General features: G+C 45.5%; 1 protein-coding gene across 2 annotated transcripts in view; it reads right to left on the bottom strand.

Moving 5' to 3' along the window:
• Positions 1–6,126: 6,126 nt before the first annotated feature.
• The window catches only part of LOC124133307 (cubilin-like), a 44,916-nt gene continuing 38,268 nt past the window's right edge, over positions 6,127–12,774 (bottom strand). For both annotated transcript variants that reach the window (XM_046497664.2, XM_048401131.1), the window contains 5 exons: positions 12,300–12,462; positions 10,528–10,671; positions 8,591–8,926; positions 7,857–7,997; positions 6,127–6,773 (listed from right to left, as the gene is read on the bottom strand). In XM_046497664.2, coding sequence (XP_046353620.2) covers positions 6,418–6,773; positions 7,857–7,997; positions 8,591–8,926; positions 10,528–10,671; positions 12,300–12,462 — 1,140 coding nt within the window. In that variant the 3' untranslated portion in view covers positions 6,127–6,417. The remainder of the gene's footprint in view (positions 6,774–7,856; positions 7,998–8,590; positions 8,927–10,527; positions 10,672–12,299; positions 12,463–12,774) is intronic.

The raw sequence follows: 12,774 nt of genomic DNA, 5'->3' as shown, positions 1-12,774 counted from the left end.
TAATTCTATTTACTTCAACGATGACTGGGCTCCTTTCTACCTGAGCGCTTAGCTTACGGCGCGTACCAACAGTGGAACCAGTTACATTTAGTTCTCGCCCGGTATTGCTGAACAAAGTCGGCATAAACGTTTCTGTGCCCACAGTAGGACTAACGGCAGGTTAACGGACACCAAACTTCTCAGCTGTTGTTTCACCCAAATTCAACTTAAAACACATTTATTTACTCTTTGTGCTGCACTTATAGGGATCGGTTATTTATTATGGAGGGGGTGGGTCAGAGAGAATCAGGACAATATCACCAAAAATATGACAGTCTCTAAGGGAGGGTAATAAAAAAACATAATACACACATTTGAGGAGAGTCGTGAAAAAATTGACATTTTGACAAAATGACAAATAAAGTGCTTTCTCATTTTGGGAGATATTTCATTGACGAGACTGCTTATCTCTCTATTCGTCCACTTTGAGACATCGCATTTACCATTCTCAAAGCGATGCCATGGAAACGCGGGAAAATGAAGGAAATGGGTAATGTCCTGCTCAAAATGTAGGCTGAGAGTCATGAAATGTATTTTCAAAGACATGAAGAGGGTCATCCAAACATTTGACAAGCCCCCGCCCCACCACCGACGAGTAAAGACACTCGGACAGTTATTAACAGTTCGTATCTTCAACGTATGTGTGAGGTATGCGGGTTGTTTGACGTTAACTATAAGTGGATGTTGTTTCAGCAAAATTCCAGCTCTATCAAGGCGTCCTGTAAATAATCGAGTGTGGGCCATGCGAACCGGTGGTCGACTACCCTGTCAGGCCCGTCGAAAATTCACTTTATATAACTGAACTTATTAGAAGATGAGCGAGGTACTCGGTAAGTAGCAAGAAAACTATGAGATGGTTACATAACGATGGTGCGCCCCCAACATCAAAGAATCCCGTTTCGCCCCGATTACGTTTCTAGGTTTGTCAGCGCCATACTCGTGCTCGTGGGTTTCACCGAAGTGGTAAACACGGTAGTGCCCTCACTTCTTGAACGTGTTTTTCACCAGTAATTGGTTGCACGCGTAGACCCCATTTGTTTTTACCTTGGGTTAAATATAGACTAACTTTACCAAGGAAGGAAATTTCGGACGACGTCATGACGTCCATGAATATCATTCTCGCAGGTTGAAGCGATGGAGAACTCCTAGGGACACTGACCTTGTATACACTCGTCATAGTCTCACACATAAATCTCTATTTTCACCAATATCTGCCTCTCACACGTTCGTTGTGCATTCGAATATTATCTTTCTTTACCACATTCTAGAAAGTAGTCTAACCAAATGAAACTCTGAAATATATCATCATGCAGTTGGAACATATATATGGCGCTGAAATACCTAGAAACGTAATCGGGGCGAACCGGGATTCGAATCCACAATCATGTTTCTGGCGTGACCAAAGGGCGCAACTCTGCATAGGGAATTGCGGCGCATTAGACGACTGGGCCACCTGTGCCTCCAGCTGGGGTTGGAACTAGTTGTAAGCGCATTTTGTCAAGAACCATGATCCCAAAGTTTTGGCCCCACGGATATTTCGGGGCAGAATGGGTCTCAACAGGTCTCAAAAGATGGTAGTTCTTGTTTCCCTGTCTGGCGCTCGGCATTAAGGGGCTAACACAAGGACTGGTCGGCTCGGGGTCAGTATACTGTGTCCGAGTGGGGTATTCATGTCAAACTGCGGCATGGTATTTCAGTTGGCTAGCACTATAAATCGGCATCAGCCCGGACTAGTACAAGCAGCCATGCACGTCGCTATACAAGTGCAATAATCTTGGACGCGACGTTATAATAACGGGTCGTTAGAGTGTTGGCATTGAAACCCTGATAACAACGTCGAAAAAACGAATGTGGTTTACAAGAATACACCTCTGACAATAAGGAAACATTAAAAGTTTATCCTGTTTTGAGATTTTTATCATGATACTAGCAAAACCCCCGAGGCATTGCTTTAGTGCAACACACAATACGTATGGAGGTGCAGCAGAGTCAAGAACACAATCCGAAATCCTGATCGATGATCTTTTTCAGTCCAAAGATGACATTCATGACATTAATCCTCAACAGCGGGGACAACTGCCCTGATTACATCTTCAAGCTTTCGTCTCTTACCTCCAGCTGAATTGGCAACTGCAGCCATTCCCGATGACGAGCTGTCTGTACAGACCGGTGGGTCAGCAATCCGTGACATCCGCAGCAACCTGATTTCATCGGACCGATGGACTCTTCGCAAAGTCCTCAGATTCGAAGCTCCCCGGGCCAAACACCATGCGAAAAGAATTCTCCGATGATAGGGGGCACGGGTGGCCCAGTCGTCTAAGGCGCCGCGATTCGCTGTGCAGAGTTGCGTTCCTTGGGCACGCCAGAAACCTATGATTGTGGGTTCGAATCCCGGTTCACCCCGATTATGTTTTTAGGTTTGTCAGCACCATACCCGTACTCGTGGGTGTCACCGAAGTGGTAAACGTCTGAGACCTGCATCACTTCGGGCTTTCCTCTCACATTAAGCTGACACGCCGCGATATAACTGGAATACTGTTAAAAGCGGCGTTAAACCCAACTCACTCACTCACTCACTCTCCGATGATGATGATCGGCAAGGAAGGGACGCTTGATTACCCTCCTGGACTTCATTCCCGCCGATTTCAGCCGCTTTCTGACCGTTATTGTTGACATCCGTCTATTGTGTAACCATTGGCGCAGATGGTTGATGACGTTGAAGCCGAAGCGGGGCCACATCCTCCCGCCTTGACGTCACGCGAGATCTTCCTGACCGTGGGAGATCCTGTACAGCATTGGCTGGTCCGTGTTTTTGTACCAGTCTGCTTATAACGATTTAATGAAAGCCAAGAGTTGCCGCCTATGCTTTTGTAGGTCATGTCTGCTGACATCTTCCCGAGGCAAGGGAGTTAACTGACTTTAAAAGTCCAGTTTCCACCCTTGCCGAACTAGGCTCGAATTTCTGGGCTCGATCGCAGCGCCACCAGTGGCTATTACGAGTTATGTCCCTTCTATGTCCTCCTGTTAATCGATCAGATTTCACCTCTCGTATCACTTGCATTTGCTTCAAACAAAGAGGTGGCGCCCAGTCAAGGCGATCTGATTGATAATCAAGTTATATATTGTAATAAAACAGGTCTTACCCCGCGAAGTGCATCACATCACTTGAACACCTGAATAAAAATCATGAAAAGATTCGGAAAACATCTGTCGACGCCCAGTTGACGGTACACATCTTTTGCTAATCCTGCAGTCGATTGAAATCTGGACGTTGAAATCCATGTTGTTTACGAACCGGATGTCGATGTCGCAACGCGATTTTGATTGGACTTTGCATAGATTCGTTGGTCCAGCCAAAACATAACTCCATAATTGGAGCCTAGTACGGCTAGGGTGGAAACTGGACGTTTTCAGTCAGTTCACTCCCTTGCTTTGGGAAGATGGCCGGTCGAATGCACATCAATAATACGCCATCTTTGCGTCTCTGATAACCTTCTTCGTGCCATGTTCACAGATAATACTTCAACAATGCAAGACAGTGACGATTAATACCCACAATTGCTGTGTACAGATTCTGTATTTTGAAAAATGCTTTGGTGGCATGCTGCACGTGCATGTCGTGCTGCTTTGTGCCGTCACAGTTGCCGTATGTGCTGTCCTATCATTTCAACGGAACAGCATTCTTGGCATATTTATCACGAAAATTGCTGTTGTTTCGAGTGGGTATATTTCAGTATTATTATACAAGTACTATGAGGTTACAATATCGGACCGATTGCATGTCATCGTACCCAATGCTTGCTGTAAAAGGCGACTATGCTTGTCGTAAGAGGCGACTAACGGGATCGGGTGGTCAGGCTCGCTCACTTGGTTGATGCATGTCATCGTATCCCCATTACATGGATCGATGCTCATGGTGTCAATGACTGGATTGTCTGGTCCAGACTAGATTATTTACAGACCCCCGTCATATAGCTGGAATATTGATGAGTGTGGTGTTAAACAACAACAACAACAACAAAAATCATCGTACCCTAAGGTGTGGATCGTTGCTTTCAGTCAAGAGTTTGTCCGGACCAGACTAAAAAATGAACGGGCTGCCGTGCGTGGCATCGAACCTCACGACATGGATAGTAAGTTGTAATATCAATCACTACTTCATCGGGCCCAAAATTGATCATTTAAAGGCCGCTGGCACATAGTTGGACTACTGCCGAGTGCTTTAAATAAAAAAAACACACCCATCTTCCACGTGTTCACTGGGTGCTATGGGGGACGTGTTTTTACATCACTCGGTGTTCGGTATTGTTTGATGAAGGTGTCTCCTCAAAAGGCCCCGGGTGTGATGACTCACTTACTCAAGGATATTGTCTACCATACAAGATGGGAATGGTCCATGCAGTCATGCGGCCTGAAGCACGCCGCCTTAAATAGCGTTACGTATGACCAGTTGTAAGAGCACTGTCACATTTGGACTACGGCGACGGTGCATGTTCATGAGCCAAGGTATTTAACTGACTGTAACTGATCGTCATGATTGGGCGCCGCCGTTTTGTTTGAGTGAGTGAGTGAGTATGGTTTTACGCCGCTTTTAGCAATATTCCAGCAATATCACGGCGGGGGACACCAGAAATGGGCTTCACACATTGTACCCATGTCGGGAATCGAACCCGGGTTTTCGGCGTGACGAGCGAACGCTTTAACCACCAGGCTACCCGACCGCCCCCGTTTTGTTTGAAGCAAATGCGAGTGAAATGAGAGGTGGAATCTGATTGGTCAATAGGAGGGGCATAGAAGGGACATAACTCACTGGCTACTGGTGGTGCTACGATCGAGCCCAGAAATTCCAGCCCAGCTTGGCAAGGGTGGAAACTGGACTTTTAAAGATGGCGGCGGTAAGAAAAAACCGGCGTGAACACAGCGTTTGGGGACAACAGCCGTCATTAAAAACATTTCCTTTGAACTGGGGTGGAGTCATGCGGTGCACGTGGAGCTGACTCGACACATTCACTGTTCTCTGCCTCACGAGCAAACCCTCCACCCAGCGGCACGAGAGTTTGTTTGGATATATGTGAAAAACAAGCTACTAAATTTAATTAACAAAGTTTATTTTTTTAGAAATATATATAACATATAAAATAAATCTGTAATTGAAACATCTTCAAGTTTGTAAACAAAGGCTGATATACAAGCATTTACAATAGCAATGAATACATAGCCTGATTTACTATCAACACGCTGGAAATCAAGATGATTCAAAGCTCAGAGTGTCAATATTCATAATGAAAATGTATAAACAATCATACTTTGACGTCGTTGATACACCAGTAAAACCTTTGACTCATATATAACTTTAATGAACCGCTGATACCTGTGTGTATTGGCAATGCATCGATGAATACAACGTGGGTCAAGATATAGACGACAATACAACAAACGAGGAAATATTTGTCATTTCTGAAAACAGAGAAGAAGAAATTACGATTTTGAAAATTCATCGAACAGTTACTTCATTTGTCGTATAATGGATATGCCCACAATAATCAAAAATTGTGAAATATTACGCCACTTTGCAAACCCCTGACCCCAGGACAATAGGTTAATACTCAGTATGTTGTCTGTGACAACAGTGGCAAGACACGGGCCACCCTGAGATATTTCAGGTTTCCACTTCAGTCTGGGTAAGACACAGTAACAATTGGACGTTTGTGTATAACAGTGTTCGCTATTCGATCATAACATACACACTTGATGCTCGTAATCCATCTTCTGTCCGTCAATCTGGACCAAGTTGTAGTGATGTTCGGCGTACATGGATGCAGATGTAAAGCCTGTGAATGGTCAGTTTACCCGCATTCTCCATCCTGAACTCATTTCGCTAAGTGAGTTATAAACTACGACTAAACCTAATTGCGTTGGTTTGTTGTTTAACGTCAACACTCAACAATATTCCAGCTATATTCCAGCGGCGGTCTGTAAATAATCGAGTCTGGACCAGACAATCCAGTGATTGACATAGTGAGCATCGATCCACGATACGATGACATGCATCAACCACGTCAGCGAGCTTGACTACCCGATCCCCTTAGTCGCCTCTTACGACAAGCATAGTCGCCTTTTACGGCAAGCATGGGTTGCTGAAGGCCTATTCTATAGCAGGACTATTGTTGAGTGCAACGTTAAACAACAAACAAACAAACAAACAAACTTTCTCCCTTAAAGTTATGTCACTGGCTGTTCATGCTATCAACCACTGGTTTGTTAGACCCAGACCGGCTCATTTACGTAAACAGTCACTCACTCTCAATTCCTTACTATGCCATGAACTTTGTACCCGTTTAACTCTTTTCGTCGGATCCTTGGCATCAATACTGAACATTATAAGTGGCATTCCCCGTCTTTCTTGGCCAGGTTATCAATGGCGATGACACCCGCCGTCTGTCCCCTCTCAGCCTGAAAGACAATCCCGTAAGGGTAGGTTGCCGCTGGGATCTGGGCATGGCCGTCTGTCCAATCATTTCCCTCGCTGCTCGCACGTGACCAAATGTTGCAATTCAGGAAGGTATTGTGGTGGAACACTGACTTTGTACAGATTGACAAGGTACCGGACAGGGGCGGGTAAATCTTGAACTGCAAACTGATGCATTGTGGGACAGTTGTGTTCAAAACAGGGGAGATAACTCTGGTCTTGTCTCCAGGGTTTCGATTTGTTCCATCGGCTTCGAGGTAGTGATCTGAAAGTTGAAATGACACATTGTTATTGCGTTGAGTGACTTTAGTTTATCGCCGCTTTGAAAAATATTTTCGTATCACAACGTGCAAGCTTAATGTGGGAGGAAAGCCCGAAGTGATGGAGGTTTTAGACGTTTACATCTTTGGTGAAACCCACATGTACAGGATGGAGTTGACAAACCTGGAAACAAGATCAGGGTGAACCGGGATTCGAACTCATGATCATAGATTTCAATTGTCCAGCTAATTGCGGCGCCTTAGACGACTGGGTCACCCATGGCTCCAGTTTGCGTTGTTAAATACCCGTGGTGTGAAGATCCGGGTTAGATTAGGCCTTTCGTAACCCTTGCTTGTCCCCCATGAAGATCCGAGTTAGACAAAGTCTTCAGCAAACCCTGCTTGCCGTAAAAGGCGAATATGTTGACTTGGTTGATGCATGTCATCGTATCCCAATTGCGTAGATCGATGCTCAATCGTTTGACCACACACTCCAGTGATTGAAATCCTGAACAATCTACGCAGTTGGGATACGATGACATGCATCAACCAAATCAACGATCCTGACCATCCGATCCTGTTAGTCGCCTGCATCAAGCAAGTCAGCTCGCCTCTTACGACAACTGGATATGTGATATGTGACCTAAAATATAATTTATCTTACAACTGTACTATGGGCCAAACTTGATTGATTGATTAGTTGCTGAAGAGCTTGCTCGATCTTCACGGGGGATGAGTGAGTGAGTGAGTCTGGTTTTACGCCGCTTTTAGCAATATTCCAGCAATATCACGTTGGGGGACACCAGTAATGGGCTTCACACATTGTACCCATGTCGGGAATCGAACCCGGGTCTTCAGCATGACGAGCGAACGCTTTAATCACTAGGCTACCCGACCGCCCCCCACGGGGGATGAAAAAGGAGGCTGGGTTTGCACACATATTCACAGCAGGTTGGTAACGTACGACTGGAAGCATCGAGGGTAAATACTGATATTATTAAAACCAACCTGATTGTTTACCATGTACACAATGTGCTCCCCAAATCAAACTGTACATGACTAGACCACCAAGCACATCTTCCACTGACCTGAGTTATGTCCCTTAGATGCCCTGGCTTTGTTGTCCGTTAGTGGAACTATCTTTAAGTTCCAGTCAAACGAGTCATCCTCTGCTTGAAGGTACTCACAGAAAGTACCCCCGTCAAAGTCACATGACACCTTCAAAGTGCCTGTAAATCAAAGGGTTGTGATGTAATACCAGCTTGCTTTTGTTAAGTGAACGAATCGGTTTTACGCCGTTTTTAACAAGGTAGCAGAGATATAACGCAAAGAAAAGGCTTTAAAATTAACCAATTTTGGGAATCGAACAGGGCGTGAAAATTAAACATTTTAACCACTTGGCTACATCGTCGTCTCCGGTATGCTGAAGAATACTTTCAGCTTATACACAACTGTACTATCATTTCATTCCATGGAACTACCATTTACAGGAATTCCAATTGCATAAGGACATTTTTGAGCGCTTAAGCAGGCTCCTTTCTAAAGAATATATGTCAATCGTCAATGAAAGTCTTCGACTGTGTGACGATGTACTGTTCATAGACTTTGTTGGCATCAGGTTTCATACAGATGCATGTCATCGTATTCCAATTGCGCGGATCGATGCTCATGATGTCAATCAATGGTCTGTCTGGTCCAGACTCGATTTATTACAGACCGCCGTCGTATAGCTGGAATATTGCTGAGTGCGGTGTTAAACAAAAAACAAAGTTTTTCGAAAGTTTTTCGCCATTTCGCAATCTATCTGAATTTCGGCACTTACCGTCACATCTTCTGTTTTCTATCTTAACGTCGTCTAAACCAACGCCCCCATCTGTCCATCGACCAGCCTCAGCAACAAACATCACGCGCGAAACGTCACCACCCAGCTCCTGCTCCGCCATCCTCCACGCCCCCTGTAAAGGCGCAAGCAGCATCATCACTGTCGTGTCGCCTGACGAGTTGGATACCCCGTATACCCGGAGTCTCGCGTCCTTTGCATTCATGAAGGTCAAGGTGAAGGTCAGACAACTAAATCCGGAGTTTGAGAAGGTCGGAGAGGTCAGGCTGGCGATCTGATTCTTGGACTCGTAGGACACAAAGGCGTACATGTAGTGACCTGGAGCAGAGGGAACATGAAGAGAATGATTGTTGTTTTACACCGCAGCCATCAGTAATCAAGCAATATCAGAGCAGTTTAGCCCGGCCATCGTTAATAAAGACAGAGGGTTACAATGTGTAGTATACATGGACGTACATAGGACATGGCCTCTATGTGGCTGAAATGATGCCGATTTACTCACTCACGTGGGTCATGCTTTTGAACCATTGGTTGTCTGGTCCATATTAAATAAGACCGCCTCCGTGGTCTAGTGGTAGAGCGTCCGCCCGGAGAGCGGAGGGTCCGGGGTTCGATTCCCGGCCGTGTCATACAAAAAGACGTTAAAAGATGGTACTTGTTGTTACCCTGTCTGGCGCTCGGCATTAAGGGGCTAAAACATGGACTGCTCGACTCGGAGTCAGTATACTGTGTCTTAGTTTGGTATTCATGTTAAACTGCTGCATGGTATCTCAGTGTGCTAGCCACAGTCCGGACAAGTACAAGTAGCCACACAAACACACACACGTACATGCACGTCGCTGTATGAGTGCAATAATCTTGGACGCGACGTCAAACCCCATTTCACCTCACCTCGACATATTAAATAACGTATCGACCGTGTGATATCTGTGAGCGAGTGAATATTTGCAACTACCACCAAGATCTGCACCCGAGGCGGCTCCACTCAGGTCCACGCCCCATGCTTCGACGCTCACGCAGCGTCATCTTTTCAGTGTGTGAAGCCTGTGTGAAGCGATATTGCTATTCGCGGTGTTGAACCAAACGCTAAATTACTCACTCGTAGTAGACAGACGCCATTATTCACAGAATAACTGTCGATACACGTGATATAATTTGCACAAATATACCCCAAGTAGGTATTGTAGGTATATATGTTGATCTTGTCAGTTGGACGCAATCCACGTGGATATCAAATACCACAGATACACCAGAGAGGAAGGGGTATGGAAACAGTTACCGTTAAACGAAGCATTCATAAAAGTACAATCTTGCCGTGTGTGTCTATCGCATTCACTGTCATTACGATATTTTTATAGAGCAGGGCCCCGTTCCACAAAGCGATCGCAGCGCTACGACTACCGTAAGCCTGTGTTAAAGTGGGATTACGATCATCTTAACGCTAAGATCGCTTTGTGGCACGGGGCCCAGAGACTATAACTTTAGTGAGCAGCTTTAGTAAAATTCCAGAACCTTCTCAGTTAGGGTTGAATCATAAGTTTTGTTTGTTTGTTTGTTGTTTAACGCCACACTCAGCAATATTCCAGCATATGACGGCGGTCTTTAAATAATCGAGCCTGGACCAGACAATCCAGTGATTGACATCATGAGCATCGATCCACGCAATTGGGATACGATGACAAGCATCAACCAAGTCAGCCAGCCCTATCCCCTATCCCGTTAATCGCCTATTACGACAAGCATACATAAGAAGCATGTGGGAAACCAAAACCGGTTTTTGACGTGACCAGCAAACTCTTTAACCACCGGGCTACAGCTCCGTGCCTGGACATAAAGTAGTACGGCGAATGCCGGAGTATACCGGAGTATGCCGGAGTGTACCGGAGGATCCCGGAATGTACCGGAGTATACCGGATTACCTGACGTATTTCCGAATGTGTTATCATTGTAGGGGCGTTGTGGGAAAGCCAGTCCACCTTTACGTCTGGTCCAGATGAAGTCCTCCGTGGAATTGTCCTTGTAACCGCACATGTTCGGGCTCTCAAAGCTACAGCTGGCTGCCTCTGGAAGGGACCATGTCATGACGCGTTAAAGCCATTTTATGTGCATATCATGTTCATATAGACACTCGCCAGGTCATCCTCGATTATTATTGGGTTTTTTTTTATCTTTTATAAATATACTGTATCAATTTCCTTTTTTCTTAGTTTTGTTTTTAAAGTCCGTTTCGAATGACACGGCACTTTTAATTGCCGTCCAGTCAAGTACTCTTAAGGCTGTAAAAAAGGGAGAGTAAATCACGTTTTTGCAATGTGTTCAGGATCATAGTTTTAAATTAAGAAGTATCTGGGTTTGTAGGTGTAGCTGAGAAAATATCTAATCCCGATACAATATCCCAGGCCCTCCCAAGAATATCAAATGGTCGGTGCCTTGTGAGAGAGAGAAGGTATGTGTTGGGGATAGGGAGTGAGTGAGTGAGTTGGGTTTAACGCCGCTTTTAACACTATTCTAGTTATATCGCGGCGTGTCAGCTTAATGTGGGAGGAAAGACCGAAGTGATGCAGGTCTCGGACGTTTACCACTTCGGTGAAACCCACGAGCACGGGTGTGGTGCTGACAAACCTAGAAACATAATCGGGGCGAACCGGGATTAGAACCCACGATCATAGGATTCTGGCGAGCCCAAGGGACGCAACACTGCACAGCGAATTGTGATGCCTAAGACGACTGGGCCACCCGTGCCCCCGTTGGGGGTAGGAGCGATATGGGTGGTACCTCACTTCTGAAACAAAGCTACGGTCGGTCCAGGGTACTTGTATTTATTATAATAGAACAGAGTAATAATGAACTGGATAACTGAGGATGTCATCCAGCGTATGTCATTCCTTGTGAGGAAGATATTTCTTATACAGCTTGTTATTAACTGTTAATAGCATGCATTAGCATTGCATCTCTGCCATACAGTATGGTTGAATCTGTCGTGTTGGGCATCATGCAAGTATCAAGTACAACTTGTTATTGACCTTTCGGATCCATGGAACACATGTCAAGGTTATTACAATGAGACCTAGGGGCTCGCTACCGCTACAAAAAGATCTAAGGACACCCCAATACAGATCACGACAGAACGACATTTCGCGAACTTTGACCGACCAATGATATGACTAATAGGAAGTCGACATTAGCCACCCAGAAAGCAGCTTCCTCGAGCTTTACGGCACAAGTTTCAAAATGGCGATTTCCACTGCAGACTGCGATTTGATTTTTTTTTTGACAACGTTCTCTATTTAAACTTTGAAAACTGAACTTAAGAAACTTCTATAATAGATAGCCGAGATTTGTATGGCAGTAATCCCCATGGGCTGTGGAAAGTATCCCCGTTTCAAATGTCTAGAATTTCATGTGCATGTCAAGCATTCGGGGTCTGTCGTACAGCCCAAAACTGTCGTTCGGAATGCCTGTGTTCGAGGTTGCATGATTAAAAACACATCGTGATCTTTGTGTAGCGGTAGCGAGCACTAAGATCTGATTTTGAGATTGGGAAAAATGTCAAACGGTTACTGTTTGGGATGCAATCGTGCTGAAGTTGTGAAAACCCCCTTACAAGCAGCTGAGAACCAAAGACAGTTCGGATGTAAGGGTGGGTTAAGAGCATGAAAGTGTTCACACAGCCAACACTTAATGTTGTTACCCATGTGTTTGGTTTGTTGTTTAATCCAGTCGATGTAGCGATCCACCCTGGTGTAGACGCCGGGTTTGCCAACCTGACCACACCCTTCACCCCAGCTGGTGATGCCCACCAGCTCCCACCGGTCCGGGGCCGTCTCACACATCAGCGGGCTGCCGCTGTCACCCTGGGGATAGAGGTGTTCCGAATTAATATCATTGTTTTGGGGGTCAAAATCCTTAGACTGAAGAGGGCGGTCGGGTAGCCTAGTGGTTAAAGGGTTCGCTCGTCACGCCGAAGATCCGGGTTCGCACCCATCATGGGTACAATGTGTGAAGCCCATTTCTGGTGTCCCCCGCCCTGGAGACTGAAGACTGCCGCCATGTCTAGTAGATACAGCGTCTGTGCGGTGAATGGAAAGTCGGTGGTTCGATCATAACAAAAGACGTTTAAAGATCGTGCTTGATGTTACCCTGCCTGGTGCAAGGCAATAAGGAAC

Source organism: Haliotis rufescens, unplaced genomic scaffold, assembly GCF_023055435.1.
Source record: "Haliotis rufescens isolate VD_foot unplaced genomic scaffold, xgHalRufe1.0.p SCAF_21, whole genome shotgun sequence".
NCBI lineage: Eukaryota > Metazoa > Mollusca > Gastropoda > Lepetellida > Haliotidae > Haliotis > Haliotis rufescens.
Note: the sequence above shows the minus strand (reverse complement) of the source record. Positions and strands in the feature narration are given on the sequence as shown.